This window comes from Megalops cyprinoides, chromosome 21, assembly GCF_013368585.1.
Source record: "Megalops cyprinoides isolate fMegCyp1 chromosome 21, fMegCyp1.pri, whole genome shotgun sequence".
NCBI classification, from domain to species: domain Eukaryota; kingdom Metazoa; phylum Chordata; class Actinopteri; order Elopiformes; family Megalopidae; genus Megalops; species Megalops cyprinoides.
The window spans coordinates 17,225,765-17,243,764 of record NC_050603.1 but is presented as its reverse complement, the minus strand read 5'-3'; the positions used below and the strand labels follow the sequence as shown (position 1 = coordinate 17,243,764).

Below are 18,000 nucleotides of genomic sequence, written 5' to 3'. Positions count from 1 at the left end.
ATTCAGCGCACACTTGTTTTAACAGCCATTAAAATTGCTATCCTTGGCTCGCGGCTTTCCAATATCATTATGGAACAGTCCATGATTTAAAGCCAGAGCGTTGCATAATGCCGTCAGACTCCAGTGTTCCATGCATGTGTGCTCCACGCTGTGTGCTCGTGATTGTTCGTAATGCAGATGTAACACAAATAAAGCCTGCACAACAGTATGGCCATATTCCACTTTGCTCCCCCGTCACAAGACCATACATGTATTCATATTCACACATATATATCGTATATAACACATATTGTACTGCAACTATGAATGGTGAAAACACATCTTAGATTATATGTTAACTTGCAGCAGCTGTTACTGGTTTGCTTGCATTATTTTTAAGCTTGGTTGCTAATAGGCAAGCTTTTTAAAAAGAGGAAGACGCTGTACCTGCTCAGAGAGGAGGACAGTGCTTTGTTACCACCGTGGTCCCACCCGGAGGCCAGAACCGGTGGAGTGAAAGGCGGTCTCCTCTGGCTGTGTTTGTGTTTAACCTGTGAGATCAGCTCAGTAGGTGTACAGATGGGTGTGCGAATGGGGGAGGAGAGAGAGTCAGCCCTGCCCGGCTGAGTCTGAGCTACTGTGACTGAGAGGTTTAGACAGTGTCATGTCTAAATAATAAGGCTCACAATAAGGCTCTCACACACACACACACACACGCACACACATGTGCACACACACACACGCACACAAATGCGCACACACAAATATTCCTACACACATACACACACACACACACGCACACACATGCGCACACACACATATTCCTACACACACACACACACACCCGCACACACATGCGCACACACACATATTCCTACACACATACACACACACGTGCACTCATGCACACATACTCCTCCTACACACTCACACTCTGACGCGCACACACATACACACATGCACACACACACACACATACACACATATCCATCTGCATCGATGCACTTGAGTTGCGTAGAAACAGCCGGCATCAGGGCTATCAGTGCGTGGCCATCTCATCGTGGCTGCAGTCCAAGGATAGAATACAATTTAGCTGAATCACACAGGGCCTGAATGAGATTTCTCATCCCAGTGGCGGCTCAGGGGTTCACCTGGAGAGAGGCGAGGGCAGGAAGCCGCAGAAGTGTCGAGGCTGTCAAGTCACATGTATGTAGAGCGATCGCTCTGTTCTGTGAGTGTGTGCGCGTGTGTGTAGGTTAGTGGGCATGCAATTGTGTGTGTGTGTGTGTGTGTGTGTGTGTGTATGTGTGTATGTGTCTGCGTGGATGAATGTGTGCAGGCCTGTGTGCGTGTTTCGTTCATTGCCCATTACAATCTGGAATGCTTTCGAAGATGAGTGGATATGCAATGAAAACCTCACATTTCCCAACTGCAGCCCACAATGTTTCGGAAAGCAATACCACAGGCATTTGAAACGAGGCATTGTTGACCGAGGGGGCTTTTTTCCTAAATGACCCCGATGGCAGAGGAAATGACTGTAGTGTTTAAAGGACATCCATTTCCTCTGATTGGAGATAACTCCGCAGCCAAGACTCAACGCCCCCGATGAGCCCTCTGCCAGGGATTGTGGGAGATTGAGAGATTAGATGAGAACATCTGAAGATCATATTACAGACGGCTCACAGCTTTGACTTGTTACGCTGACCAATACACATTTTATAAAGTTCCTTTTCACTGCCTCCTCCTTCCAAAAGCAAGCCAATCTCTGAGAAACTGGTGATTGCTGAGAGCTGAGGATTAAATTGTTAGCACGCTACAAAAGTTTGACCTTGTCAGGTCATACTGTAGTTAATACACGCAAGTCTTTTCCAGCATGAGCACAGTGTCAGTGTGTGCAGTGCTGCAAGGACATGCTTCATTTCACTGACACTGATAACTTGCACATGCCTTACCGTATGCTAGAATTTATGTTTAGAGGAGGTGGTGCTCAATAGCTACTCTTATTAATAGACCAGGGATTGCATTTCGATAATTTATCTCTCCTACTTCCTAAATCCCATGGCTTTTGGAGGATTAGTGGATGTTAGTAACCTTATTGACAACAAAACTTTGATGATGTAAAATTCGGTGTGAGCTGTGAACTGGGTGAAGCTGTGCTCTTTTCTCTCGCCAGAGCCACACATTTAATGTACAACCCATCTGATGGGAGGTGCAGAGCATTGTGGGAATTCCCATCATCCCTTGCGTGTTTGCCGGATCTGTTGTGAGGGCTGAGTCCCATTTTACAAAGCCATTCTTCTGCATTTAGATATTAAGAGGATGATCGTCAGTGTGTGGTTTGTCCAGGGTTCATTCCAACTGCTTTCAGATTTTGGTGATGTCTGCTGCAACAACAATACTGGTGAGTAAGGGTATAGGGTCTATACCTATTATGGATTCCAAGTTACAAGTTTAATCTCATGATTCTGTGGTACCCTTGAGCAAGGTGCTGTACCTGATTTGCTTCAGTAAATATCTAGCTGTATACATGGATAAAATGTAAAACATATGCTATGTAAGTCAGTCTGACCGGGGATATCTGCCAAGTAAATAAATGATGTAAAAATGGATGAGAGGGATATACATACATGCTATGTATAAAATTTAAAAGTATTTAAATACGTGGGTAGCTTACTATAATGTCAAACATATGGGCATTGCTGCGTTTGATACAAAACAGGGATTTATTGCCATTTGCCACAACAGACTACAGCCTTATGCGCAGCGTTACGTAAAACAGAATTGATTAATGAGCTCACATTGTGCAATGTTTTCAGAACAGCCTTCATTTTTTTTTTTTTTTTTGGTCCGGCACATGTTTGAGACTGCAGGAGGCAAAGAGAAAGCTCGGCTCGCCTCACTTATCGGCTTCTCATTAGAGGCGGATGATACAAAACATTTGTCTGTGTTGTACAAGTCGCCGGCGCAATTAGGACGCTCTCTGCGGCACGTGTGCCCTTTGAAAATGAATTGTGTGCAGATGAGAGTCTTGAGTGAAGAGAGGCTAGCAGCTGCTGCGACTGCGCCCAAATCACATCTCCCCTAAGCGGTTCCAGAAGAAGGCAGCTCTCCACTGCCTGCAAGAACTGGGGAGGGAGGGCTTCACGAGCCAGGGCTTCACAAGCCAGGGCCTGCTTGCGTTTATAATAATGGTTCCGACTGACCGCCGTTTAAAGGGTAATTCCTTTGACTGGGTGACGTCCAGTGCGTGTACTCGGACACTTTTCTTCCTCTACCATTCCTGTGTTTCCCCCAATTTCTGTTTTTTTTTGTTTTGTTTATTTGTTTGTCTCCCAGTAAGCCAAGCAGCTCCAGCCCTCCCATACTGGCTGTTCTCCGAGCGTGTGTTTGACCGGGCGGCCCCATTGTAAATAGCGCTCAGTCTCCGCATTCTTAAACTTGGACCTTTTGTTCCTGTCCACTTCCCGTTGACCGCTGGTGATCCACGCCGCAGAAGAAAAAAATCCAGCTCCGCGCCCCCAAGGAGCAGGCTAATATGGAAGGTCCAGTCTTCAGTCCAAAGATTCTTTTTTCCCCATTTGTTTTCATTTTCTTCCTTTTTTTTTAAAGATGCAAAGCAGTTGAGGTTTCCATTGATGAATCGCCCTAAGGCTATGAGTTGAGGGAGGGGCGTACGACCGGTCATTTTTTATTTGAAACATAACAGCTTCACAATGGCTGCGGCGAAAGGGATCTGGCCTTGTCTGACCTGGGGGGGCTTGGCCTGTGTGTTTTTGACTGATGGCCCTGTCTCTGATTGGCTCAGGAAGAAACATATCACAGATGCAAATGCATTTTACATCGAATCGTTTGCTTGTTCTGTGTAAATGGGTCTCGGTGGCCGGGCAAAGAATGACCCACAGAGGAAGCTGTCATCCATAATGTTCTGATGTGTTTTTTCCTGAAATTGATCTGTATGGGCCCTCTCTTTTTTGCCAATTCATTATTCGTTTTTCTTTCATTCATCCACTGTGATAAAAAAATATAGAGATATTTATATGTACATAACAAATATATGTGTATTGATATATATACATACAAATGTGTGGCTCTGAGGATATTGTGCATTTTGTTCTTCTTGGTTCTTTGGTTAGAAAAAAAAATATAAATACATGAGAGTGTGTTGTTCCAGGAGATCCTGTAAATAGCAGTGCAGAGGCAATTAACACCCTTCATCTCATAGGTGCCATTCAAATGACACAGCCAAACATGTCAGGGTTGTGCTGTTAAGCTAACAGTGCAATGTAGCTTCTGTACGCTGAGAGGTAAATGTAATTACTCATCAGCACGGCGACAAGGTTACCTCTGTTTGTGATGTTTTGCATAACAATGGTCCACCACAGCTAGTGCAATTAACATCACTTACTGTTATGAATTGGTTATTTGCATATGTTTGTTTTCAGGCCATTCTTATGACAGTTGCAACATACTTAGTCCCACACAATATTTGCACTGCAGGCAGGCACATTTGCAGTGTACATTAATTATATATTTGATTTGTCATGTTTTGTCCATGAAGTCCTTTCAACATCAATAGAGATCAACCTGAGAGGCCTGGTCAAACTGGAAGCATAAACATGCAAATATGACATGAATGCAAGGATTAAATGACCAACAAACCAATGGTACATAAAATATTATCTTACTTTATTACAGGGTAAGTCATTCCTGAGGTAAAACATTTTGTAGACCGATTTTAAAATCCACTAATGACAAAAACTCATTTCATTTTAGTTGCATAATCAATAGCATGTTTGATATAGCTCATTCAGTAACATGTTCAACGAGCAGAAAAATGAAAAGTAGAGGAAAAAAATGACCAGTCCAGGGAGCTAGGATAGTGTATGCTACTATATTGCCTGCAGAGACTATAGAGATAGTAGGATAACTGTCATACTATAGCCTCTCAGATGGAGACATTACAGTTGTCTATATGTAGAACACTTTCTACATATAGACAAGGATATCCAAACCACTTTTCAATACAGTGTGAAATGATGGACACTTGATGGATATTTAGAAATAAATAAATGAAATTGAAATAAATGTTATTGCCCACTGGCACACTGTATCCAAAATACACATTGACAAGGCAGTGACATGAGAAGCAATGGGGGGGAAATGTAGCTAAAATCTCTTTCTACCTCAAATGAAAACCAAGATTTATGTGTGAAGTAAAACCACATTTTAATTTAATTTTTTTGCGCGCTTGGTCTGTATGGGCTTTACAAGAAAGGTTTTCATCAAGCCGAACAGTGTCCCGAGGTATTCACGTGGTTTTTTTTTATTTTTTTATGCGCCTTAGGAGTTCAACAGCAGGTTCAGGCGCGACAGCCTTGGCTTTTACAGCTACAAAAATAAAGCCGTTACAGCAGGCTGACAGCATCCCCAGCCCCTTCAGAAACCGGGGCCGCTGAATCTGAAGAGCGCGCCGCACTTCTGTCCCTTTAAGCATCTGCCTGAACGTGACATTAAAGCATCGCGGTTTTGGGAGAGCATTGACTCCGGCAGCTGCACGCACAGTTTATTTCATTAGAGAGTGAAAGAGGAAGGAAGAACATGGCTGTATTTTTGCATCCTGCAGCTGGTAGAGCCATGAGGAAGGCGGTGGTTATGCCAATCTCCTGCGTTTTGAAAATGCCCATATTTTCAGATTTGTCTACATCTAGAAGCTGACAGCTTTTGAGCACATGAGTGCCTGAGGGCATTCATCTACTGATCTGGTTTTTTTCTGATATTTCAATTCCAATGGGAACAGAATTTCATCGTGGGGCAATATCTACATATGTTCTACATATTAATAATTATTATTATACCCAGCTAAAATAAACCAAAAGAACTGGGTTTTGTGCCCACAAATAAATGCATTTACTTTAAAAGTAGGAAAGCCTGTTCGAAAGACTACTTGACCACAGGAGGCTACAGGAATGAAGTTGTGTTGCATTTAGCAGAGAGCTGACCTTTCACTGGGAGTACATTTTCTGAATGCTGCTGAAAGCTACCTTGCTTGTTACATTGGTTAGCTGGCAACATTTAAGTCAGTACAGGCCATGAGCAGAATAAATAGAGGATTTCCTTTTAAAGTTTGTCTCACAAGTTTGCCATAGGTTTAAACTCCTGCCTCCAAGTGTCCAAGGCTCAGTTGTAGACAGTGTTATTGGAGAAGGCAGGGATCGATTGTCCTGAGACTGCTACAGAGTGAGATAGATGATGCTTATAAAGAAACCTTACCCTTTTGTTGTAGGATGATGTGGTGAAAATAGACAGCATAGATCACAGCTGAAACCCAACTGTAGTAGCGTACCTCTAACATGCAATGAGTATGACTGCAGTCTTACTAGGGTATGTCTGGTGAAGGGCCTTGCTGAGGCATGTTGGTCTCACTACAGTGTCCCTTTTTGGGATTTAAGCCTGCGGCTATTTGGTACAGTGCTGTAACTACTGCTCCACAATGCAGTCAAAGGACAATGGGAAGTGTTGAAAAGGGATTTCTTCCTTCTTGTACCAGTCAGATGGGAGGGCACAGTTGAATTGGAAGCAGGATTTATTGTTTGAAAGCAATTAGAGCCGTCGCCACAATGAGAGCCAGGCCTGGCGCGGCGCCCTGAGAGAGACTGCGGCGAAGAGACAAGGACGTTTTTATCGGTGCGTAAATTTCACCTGAACGAGAAACCGAAAAAGAGCACACAGCGCAGCCGGCTCCATGGCAAAGAGGATATTCCCCCCATTCCCTTCTGTCAGGAATATGTTTATTGCCTCTCCTCGGTGCCTACTCGGTGTCGAGTAGAACACAGTCCGGCGTGAATAGTTTCACAGTGCGGAGGGCGCAGGGCGGTGTTGACCTGACGGAGTTGGCTGTTTGCTCTCTGACTCATTTCGGTCCCCCAGCCTGCCTGAATAGGCACGTTCCCAGGAAGAGGCGGAGAGGAGGGAAAGGAGGGGTTTCCAGTGACTCTGCCAGGGACATAAACTGTATGTGCATGTATGTGTGTGTGCGCGTGCACGTGCGTTTGTGTATGCTCAGTTTCATGTGTGTTTTCACAGATGTAGGCCATATAATCACAGGTCTCCACCTCCCTCTACCACCCCTCTTAGACACTTTATATGTGAAGGCTAACCTTGTTAGGTAGGGTAGTTACCAAAGTCTTCATCAGTTGCATTTGGGACATATTAAAAGAGCTGCCATTAAAAGTACAACCACTGAAAATCCTCCCTGTTTCGTCAGCGACTGGAGTCCTGTCTAGCACTGTCTGTTTTGCTTCACGACCGCCGCACGCCGCTGTCAAGACGTCACTCCGGCGCTTTCTATTTTTGAGATGGTTGCCAGTAACTCTGCAGCAAAACTCTCAGACCACAGAGGGACATAATCTCCCCAGTTTCCAGACCCACATTTACCAGTTTCTGTAATTAACTGCCGCAAAGGCTGTGATTATTGTACATTTTAGATACACTGGCCGCTTTGCAAATCTTCGTCAGTGTCGTAGCAGGGAGGTTCACTTGCCCTGGCTCTAGCATGAAGCTCTCCCCTGAAAGACCGTCCTCACAGGGAGGAGATAGCAGCCTGCCAGATCTGCAGCTGGTTGAGAGAGGAACATCTCAAAAGATGCCATGGGACTTGAGCAATTGTCTGTTTGTGAAAACATGGAGCCACATAGACTTTCTTTGTTTCTCCTATGGATCCCTGTGGTTTTTCCATTTCCTCATTAAACAGAATTTTTGCATCTTTTTCTGCTTTTTTCAGCAGTCCTACAGTTCTGTGTCCAACTAAATTTGCTTCAAGGTGCCTGCTGTCTTCTCTCCTGCCGTGCAGATGTCAAACAGTTCTTTGATTACAAGCCTTTGTGGCATGTCAAGACATAGATTTTCTGATATTTTGATGACTATGCATATTTATTCAACTGACAAGCAAAGGTGATGGGGGACTCAACATTATACAGTACAAGTATAGTGTTATCATATTGTGTTCTCACAGGTTGAATGCTGCAAGGGGAAAACGATAATAGTATAATATGGAAACACAATAAGAAAACAGCTGTGTGAACACGCATATTTATACAGCTCTAACACTAACACTGATATTAAATCTAATACTAATGCTACTGTAGTTCCAGAATTTAAAAAAAAATCCTTGTTTCATACATCACATTATCAGAACATGGAGGAGTGTGGTTTTATTTCCGTGCTGATGTTTGTGTATAGTAGTGGTTCCATTTGGGTCCTGTGTGTCTGGTTTCCGGTCTCATTAATCATTAGTGGTGAGGTTCAGGTCCAGATAATGAGGCCTTCGGGGCAGCGCAGGTCCAGTTGTGGTACCGTTCACTCGCCCGTACCCTGGCTCTTGTCTCCTCACCCTCTTCTGTTTTTGTTTTTTTTTTCTCTGGCACAATCACACTGCTTCCTGTCCACTCCTATCTAATGTCCCTCTTCCCTCCTTATGGGTTGCATTATATTACATTAAATTAAATCCAGCTTTTTACAGAAACAGGATGGCAGTCTTTTTCAATATACATTGCGTGCATGAACCCATAAGTGCACAAGCACACATGATGCAGAGACAAGCATAAAAACATAATCACATATGTATGTATATGTACAGCATACACACAGCCACATACTTTGTCTTGTACTCCAAAGCCACTGTTTAAATGATAAATTTAAACAATTTCAGTGTGCATTTTGTTAGATAAATATTCCCATCAATAGTTAGATTGCTTTGCAGATGTAGCTGTGTTCAGTTTAGCTCTAGATATAGTTCAGCACCACGGCCTTCATTTTTGATTGTAATGTATTGTGCCTCTTTGATCATCTTTAAACAGCCTCAAGCCAGACGCTGACATTTTATTCTCAACCATTTGAAAAAAAATCTCAATAGTCTGTTTTCGTTTGACCTCAGAATCCTCGGGTGTGTTCACACATGCACATAAAATTAGATTGGAACAGCAGTTATCCTTGTGTCTGTGACCATGGTTAGCAGCAGAGAGAAAAGAAGAAAGTTACTTCGCTTCAAAAGTAGCCTCTCACTTTCAATGCTAGGTTGACCCTCTCACTCAGGTGACATAGGAGGAAACTTGAGCACCCACAGAAAAGGGGTAATCCTTGTTTCCCCTCAAGAGGACCATGTCTGTTATACTGTGACAGCTGTATTTAGCTTAGTTAACTCAAGTAGAGTAAAATAATTCAAAAATTATAAACAGCAGAAGAATCCCACATCACCAACTCATTTCCACATTGACCGATTCCCTTGCTCTTCAGGTAGAGTATAAGGAAACTGTCACCCATCACACCAAGCATATTCAAATGAAATCATGGTCGCGTTTGTACTTATGAACAATACGAAGTAAAAACTGCCATCGCCTTCAGAATATGAAGACAGTCACACATTTTATATGTAAACACACCCTTTGTTCAGGTTGGCATTTAGCAACTGATGTGCCATGCGGCTCCCTAATTTGCATACAGCACATTAACATATTTATCTCACCACTCAACCAATGTTCTCAAAAACAAATCCCCAGACTACAGTCTTGTCAATCAATTTGCATATTTTCAGAAAGCCTAATAATTAAAAAAAAAAAACACAAGCAACTGAGCCTCTTGTGTCTTTAACGTGGAAGGTGTCAAATAGTCTTCCTGTTACCTCTTATTTTAGAAGAATTCACATATTTGCATATTAACTCAGTAAAAGCTTTCAGTCCACATACAGCATTATCCAGAATTGTGCATAGCACTGCAGTCAACATCATTTGTAGCTTGCAAAGAATTCACAGGGCACACTAAGTATGAGTTTGGTTTGAAGCTTAGCCAGAAACTGATAGATGGGAAAGCTAGATAGAGGTGGAGCCTAAACCCCATTTCTGCATCTACAAACACACTGATAAAGGGTAACATAAGTGAACACATTTATGTTATTATTGTCTTATTAACTTTATTATTCACTGCTGCTGTGAAACGGTGTTGATAGAAAAAGATGTTTTCTTTAATTATCTGTTCTGCTGCGTTATGATGTATATTTTCTTTTATTTAAAGAAATCTGTTCATATAGTCATGGTGATTTGAAAATGATCAGGAAGTGATTTTGGTTCACATGGCGGTAAAATTCTTCTCAATTTTCCAGTGAGGTTTCCAACACCTCTCTCTCCAATTTCCTATTATCCCTAAACTGACCCAAAACAGGATTCCTGTTACATTATTCACAATTAAAAACTTCAACATTACATTTTTTGAGTAGTTGTGCCCTTACCATGACAACAAAGTTGTTCTGGAATCTTTGAAGCAGCAATCACACCAGAGGAATGCTGGCTCACCAACCACAGATGCTGTCCTGCCAAAGGCCTTCAGCTCCCCCCTCCAAATTCTTCAGAGCCTGGATCTCAGGCTTCCACACAAACTCTACTGCTGTTCTGGTGTAAAATGTGATAATTAAATTCACTGGCTGTACAAAAACACATTAAAATACAAGCACGAAAATACAAATTCATAATAAAAACGGCGAAACATGGCAGTCAGAGAAAAAGGCACGGTAACTGAGAAAAAAAAATGATGGGATAATTTTGAGATTGAACAGTCAAGATGTCTGGATATAAAACTGCGATCAATCTCTAACTTCTGCCAGGATGTTGTGTCTAATGTAGATATTGAAGTGGTACTTGATAGACCTTGGGCCATGTTGCAATATCATCCTAACTGACAATCTCGCCTTATCTCAACTGCACAGTAAGAGTAAGTATGGGAAACACGATATGGTAGATTGCAAACGCTCCCTTAGCTCCGCTTCCTCTACAAAATTGAGATATATGAGTTTATATTGCTGCACAATATCTGACACGGTGGGTGCGCACTGTTAAAATTAAGATGGCTTACAAACATGAAACATATTGATTTTTGTCTTTTATCCATCAGAAGCGTTTGCTTATTGAAGCGGTGTTTCTGTCAATACGGTCTTGTCATGTTGTGTCTGTGTGTGGTTGGAAATTCAATGTGTTTGTTATAGTAGGGTTTTCAACATTTTTGCAAGGCCAGACCCCGAACACCCTAAAAAAGTCAAGGTGAATAGGACCTGTCATTTTCCTTGGTCTCTTGTTTGTATTTCCTTTACTCCTCTGTATTTGTGTCGTTTAGAAATGTAAGTATGGCTATACGTGCATAGAATGGTAACAATAAGCACACCTTCACGTGAAAGAACAATTTAATGAGCACATTAGAATTGAACATATGCCACTCACGACAGTGAGAAAAGAGAGAGGGGCCCATTTCTCTGTTTTCAGGGAGATGATGGGAAGAGTCTTGTGTCATTTTCTGGATGAAGCTGTGAGCATTTTTTTTGTTTTTCAGAGCAGTCAACAATGAGAATCTGTCCATGAATGAGTGAGGCAAACTTTGCACTGAAAATAAGACAGCAATGCAGGCTGTCCATATCTATAAAGCATTTAAGTAAGCCACAGAATTGTACAGGTGTTCGTCTTAATTTTTCCATATTTCAACTTCCCATGTGCCTTCTTCCCAGCTGCCTAGTCTACCCTGCACTGAAGAGCAAAGTCTTATTCTGCCTTTTCTGTGCATGCTCAGAGATTTACATCACTCTCTGATGCTTTTCACAATTCTGCTAATACAGGATTTATGTGCTTGATTGCAATCCATTATTCTTGATCCATTATTCTTCAGCTGAAATATCTTTGTGTTACGATTCAAGCATTCTGAGTACCCTTGCAGTACCCACACAGTCCCCTAGGGGTCCGTGGACTTCCTGTTGAAACCCCCTGCTTCAACTGTTATGGATGGCCTAATATGTCAGCGGAACTGGCAGAAATCAAGTACAGTTCAAAGAACTCTAGCAGAACAAATTGGGCTCAATATTGTACATTCTCCTGCACTCTGGCTGAATGAGCCGATATGACTTCTGCTGTTCACCGGATGGGCCTTGCTCGCAGTCTGCTCCAGTCTGCTGACTTGCAGAATGAGCCGGTATATGTACAGTCTTCCAGGCGTCATTGACCACGAATAAACATACTCTTACTGTGAGCCAGAGTTGCGTCCGCCTTGAATAAACGACATCTCAGACTGACGTGATTTTTTTTTTTTTTTGAAGATCCATTTATTTTTACGCTCTGGGGATTTCCTCAATAAATCTCATCCCCCCCCTCGGTTTGCTTCGTAATTGTCATGTTCTCCCACTCCCAGCATCAGTAAGAAAATGACAGATCTGGAGTGAGAAAGTGTCGATACAGTTCCGCTGTTTTATGTATTTTCTGTGGGTACGATTTGTTCCCCGCTTGTTGTGTTTGAAATTAAGGAGAAAAAAAGCCCAACAGAGGAGAAGGCTCATGCTGTGGTCTGGAATACCAGAACATCCGCTGCGCAGATCGTTGCCTGCCCACCCATCTGCACTCCTCATCAAATGCAACCGCCGCTGTCAAAGAACCAGGAAGAAAGGAAGCAAATGAAAATAACTTGATTTCCTTGCGAAAAAAAAAGACAGATCCTTTTTAGAAACAGAAATAGAAACAAAACATCTCCACTTGTGATGGATTACATAAATTTGCGCTTTTGTGAATGTTCTGGCCTCTGATCTCTGAAAACATTTTGAAGTGTACTTTTGTCAATGACCATTTTCATTGAATTGACACTTCTGTTAAATAAAAAAGAATCACAATCTGTTTTTAAATGTGGGGTTTCGATGGGATGATGGTATTTTCTTTTACTGAACTCAAAACAAAGGCTAATTCTCCAGGGGAGTTGTGACCAGCAAGAAGGCCTGTTAAAATTAAGATTTAGTACAAACCGTGATGTGAGCCCCATGTAAATATTTTTAGAAAGTACATTTTCACAAGTGATATTCTCTATAAAATACCTCAAACCTCAAAGAGCCTTGAAAGGTAGGACCAGAATGGTGGCAAAGAAAGCACAGTAGCCTTCCAGTCCTGTATGTGGCTTTGCTTTGGCCATAACATTTCTGAAGGGAGCTCAATGCACAGGAGATAATCCCTTTACAAGACTTCTAAGAACTCAGAATGTGTCTATTGTGTGAAGGAAGGCCAACACAGTGCCTACAAAGCTCTTGGAGCAGACCGTGAAATGCCTCTTTTGCACGATCACAGACACACGCACAGTATGCAGAGACTTGCTCAGCCATAGCACACCCTCGCTCCCCTCTGTGATTAAGCATGTCTTATTGCGGGGTTTTATTCGTACTGTATATGGTGTTTTGGACATTCTTCTGTCTCAGTATGCACTTCTCTAGGGGCAGCAGGGTAGAGCGGTAGAGGCTGGGTTCTAGACCTGTGGGTTTGGGGTTTGCTACCCAGGTGCAGTCACTGCCACTGTACTCCTGGGGTTCGGCTCTCATTTGCTCCAGTAAAGCCCATCTCTACAGAACACAGAAAGATCTCAACCCCACCCCTGCCTGTTTACTACCCATGTTCCAATATATGATGTAATTTTCCTTTCCATAAAATTCTGTACACAGCAGAGGGAAACGCATCACTGTGCAGCTGTGACTCCCTTTGTTTCAGGTGCCACCAATTGACATCAGCCAATCAGCTCACTTCCTCTTGACTCAGGATCTCCAGTTAGTCATTTTTCTGATTCCTCACAGTTACCACCACGGCGGCCTATGGAAAAGACTGAATATATTCACTATGGAGATTTCGACCTCACTCACAAAGGCTCATTTCCACATTATCCCTTTCTTATTACATTTTACTTCTAAATCAGTGGATCAGAGGGCACCATTGACTGCTTTTAATCCGGCACAAAATTTTAATTAACACCGATGTGACCTCGGAGTAATATATCCCTGGGAACGTCGGGATAACAATAACTCATAAATCACAGCTGGAGTTTTAATTTTGAACTTTTCAGCAAGTGATGGATTTCCAGAAAAAAAAGCCACGTTTGCCTTTAACCTTTCAAGGAGCGGATTGTTGCTAGGGAGAAAGTGGGAAAAAAAAGATGGATAAAACGTGAACCTGGGATTTCTAACATTGGGCTGGAGTGGCTAGGTTTTCACTGCAGAGTGGAAAGAAGAGCTGTAAAGATATGTAGTGGTATAAGGATATACATGGTAATGGATGTGATGTATGAGTGCTACATGATCATGAAGGTATAGTCATGCAGAGGTGTGCTTCTGATGCCATACAGAGGGGCACTGAGTCAGGGAGTGTGCCAGTTACAGAGCCTGAGAGCCACATTTCATGGATATGTACCAGTTAATAGCTAATACTAAGTGAATCACCTGATTTACTTTTTGGATAAGCTGTGATTACAGTTTAGTTAATGAAAAGGCCTAACAAGGAAGGAAAAGGCCAAAGACTCCACAGTGCCAGTGGATTGTAATGCCCTTGCCCTTGTGGGTGCCCTTTGCCATCCACTTCCACAGCACTCATTCCTTCTTCTCTTTTGTGTTCCTGCTAGGTTATGGCTTTGTGGATTTCGACAGCCCGGCGGCAGCACAGAAGGCGGTGTCGTCCCTCAAGGCCAGCGGAGTGCAGGCCCAGATGGCAAAGGTAAGGTACTCCACTCTGAGCCCTTCGAGAAATTGCTGTCTTCGCGGGTTCACTGCCGTGGTGAAAAAGGATACAACCAGCTAGCCACGTGATCAGGAAGGCACCTGGCTGGTTACTTGGTTACAAGAAGAAAACCTCTTGGTAGTCACATATTCTAGGTGAAACGTCCTTGTGAGTTCACATGACTCAAATTCAGCCATAACCATGTGATCCAGGCTAAAAGTCCAAGCCAGTCATATTGTTTTGCATGTTTTGAGTATGATAAGCATATTAGGGGGACCAAAGCCCTGGTTATTTTTTAATGTATTTATTCATATTTTTATCAAATGATTGATCCCTAAGGCATCATCTGATATGTACTCAGACGTGTTAACGTTTGAAGGAGGGCTGGGGAGAGAGCATACATTTCTGTGTGGCGTGAAGGTGGCCTGTGTACTGGAGGTGACCTGGAGACAGCCGCGCTGCGAATCCTTTTATCTTCCATCAGATGGAAGCTGCCGCACATTGTCAGCCGCGTCTCGCCAAAAAAACAAAGCACTTTAGATTAGGAGCGGTGCCGTTGGGCCTGAAAATGAGATTCACACAAATGAGGCTGGAGATACTGGGTAATGGTGATGGTGGAAGTGGTGATGATGAGGATGATGAAGGTGACGATGTCGGGATTTTTGACAGGGACTTTCCGACGTTAATTTTGTCAGACACACCTTGAAAAGGAAGGAGATTGCGGTCTTTAAAGGAGGCACTTAGGTACGCGACATTTCGAGTCAGCGATTCATTTGCTCACCCTTTCCTCAAAGTGTCCTTCCTCCAATATTTATGGAATGGCGTGCCGGCAGCATACAAATGGGCCGTGTAGCTGTGATCACACTGAGATGTCTGCTTGTTCCCGTTTATTGGCTGTACCGGTTGATTGTGTGTGTGCGTGTGTGAGACAGGTCCTCTTACAAGTGACAGTGACAGGTGTACTACCCCTTATGCCCATGTTTGATGGCTGCGCTGACATGTCTTTTTATCTCATCCTCTAGCCACAGTGTCACAACCACTTTGATGGCTTCTCATATCACCGTGCTCTACACTGCTCTTTCTCCTAGTCTGTCACACATTGAGTTCTGGCTGGCTTTTGCTGTCAAGAAGCACATGGTGTGGTGTAAACTGCACTTTTCCCTCTTTCAGTTCGGTCTGCTTATGCATCATGCTGGACCCTGACAGCTAACAGCTACTTACATTCTTGTATGAATAAGTATTGGCACACAGACACACGCACACACCCAAGACACACAAACGCAAACCTCTGTCTCTCTTTCCTCCTATCCCTCTGCATCTCTCTCTCTTTCCCTCAAGATGACTGAATATATTGAAGTGCTTGGCCTTTTTTTGAGCTTTGTATTGTCACATATATCTGCTGGAAAAGTAATAAATGCAATTGTAAGGAAAGCCAGAGGTTTTGAGATCACTAAATTCAAACGAATAATGGAGCCACACATATTTCTCCTGCAGTGCTACTGAAGACTTTTTCTTAAAATTAAGGATCATTTTTAAACACAAAGAGCTGCAAGGAGTAGATATATATTTTTATTTCCTGCTCCTCCTGTTTTCAGATTGACCACAGAACAGCATACATTACCCCACCCCACTGTAGTGCAAGACTCTTGCTGAGGTATCTCTCCCCTCCCAGTCAACACAGCTGAAGTTGCAGGTGTGAGAGGGGGTGAAAAAGAGTGTGCACATTTCCCCAGCAGAAAGGCCCATATACCCCATGCTCATCACCTAAACCCCCCCCCCCCCATACCCCCCTGCGGCTCCCTCGCCACCCCCTTCTTTGTGAAGATCAAACCCCATGAAAACAAAGAGAGATGAAACGTGAAAAATAAAAGCCGAACGCCAGAGAGATGTCACAAACACGTCAAATACCTCCCCTCTGCTCTGTCTTCCTCCTCCTCTTCTCTCCTCTTTTCCACCTCTCTTCTCCATCTTCTCTTTTTACTTTTCCTCTCCTCTCCTCCTTCGTCTCTTCTCTCATGTCAGCTGGTTGCCATCTTCTTTCCCAGCTAATCAATATGAATTGCAAGGTGCCAGGTCCTTATTGTAGTGTCTGTTTCCAAGAATTGTACTAGACAGCATGTTGCTATTAAACAATTTTAGGCCATTAAGGAAACACAGTGTATTCTAATAGAGAGGAGGGATGAAAAGGAATCACAGTTGGTCCATGGCAAGACTCTGAATACAGCACCAGAAGCAGAGCACAGCCTCTGAATGACAGCTTTAAAATGGAGTTCAGTGTGGTGTAGTGGTAAGTAGCAGGGTTTGTAACCAAAAGGTTGCTGGTTCCTCACTAGGGTGCTGCTGTTGCACCCTTGGGCAAGGTACTTAATGCACAATTGCCTCAGTAAATATCAGGCTGTATAAATAGATAAAGTTGTAACCAACTGTATGTCAGTCCCTCTGGGCATAAGGGCATCTGCTAAATGGCTGGATAAGACTCCTCCATAGTTGCCTCTGTCCCTGATGGGTCCTCATATGTGTAGTTAGCACTGGGTGACATCTTATATTTGATCTTATATTTGATTAAACTGGGGAAATGCTTTAGGGGTTGAATATAAAGTGTTTATCACAACACCGTCCAACCCCACAGCCTTTTTACATAACCACATTTACTACACTACACTACATTACAACTACATTACCGTTCCTAAGTAATACTATGTTTTCTCTAGAAAACGATGATTGCAAATGTTGTCTAATAGTAAAAAGTGCAGTCTCTGAGGTTTTGACATATTTTTCTCATCTGCAAGCTGTCAGGATCATGCGCATTTAGCAGACTTTGGACAACCTGTGTGTTTGGAAGAACCTATATGGCATTCTTGAACAGGAAGAGGCGGGCGCTACGGTCAGGGGTGTGGATGAATGCGATCATTATTGCAGTTGTTCAGCCACTATGAGGTAGTGTCAGCCCCCTTCCCACCCCCCCACCCCAATGCCCTGCCTTTCCGCAGTTTCCCCTGTTGTCCTATTTTGCTTCTCACTTAGAGGGAAAATATTGTCTTGTTGCCAAATATGATTACCCAGGTGCAGCTTTATTATATCACTCTCTGTTTTTAAGCAGCGGTAATTGTTACATGAAAACTTCACAGAATGCATGCTGGTATTGTTTCCGATGTAAAAACATACTTTCTTTTTATAAAAAGAAATGTTTCCCTTTCAATATCATAATTGATATTTTTGGGGAAAAATTGGCATATGATATAAGAAAACACAGAATGTTTGAATGTAATGAGATTTGATGTGGCTCTTAATGCAGCCTGGGGTTTTCACAACTGAAAATGAAAATGCAGCATCATTTATATTCTTACTAGTTTAGCTGCCATGTATCAAAACTGCATTTCAATTACAGGGACGAGCATCTTGTTATCTGTGGTTCAAATAACTAGCGACCTTTTCCCCCTCGAGACAGACTGCTGGAAAACATTGTATTCATTTCTCT

General features: G+C 42.8%; 1 protein-coding gene across 1 annotated transcript in view; it reads left to right on the top strand.

Annotated features, from left to right (window-relative positions):
• The window catches only part of LOC118796265 (RNA-binding motif, single-stranded-interacting protein 3-like), a 155,460-nt gene that overhangs the window by 49,949 nt on the left and 87,511 nt on the right, over positions 1–18,000 (top strand). The window contains exon 4 of the mRNA XM_036555068.1: positions 14,428–14,519. Coding sequence (XP_036410961.1) covers positions 14,428–14,519 — 92 coding nt within the window. The remainder of the gene's footprint in view (positions 1–14,427; positions 14,520–18,000) is intronic.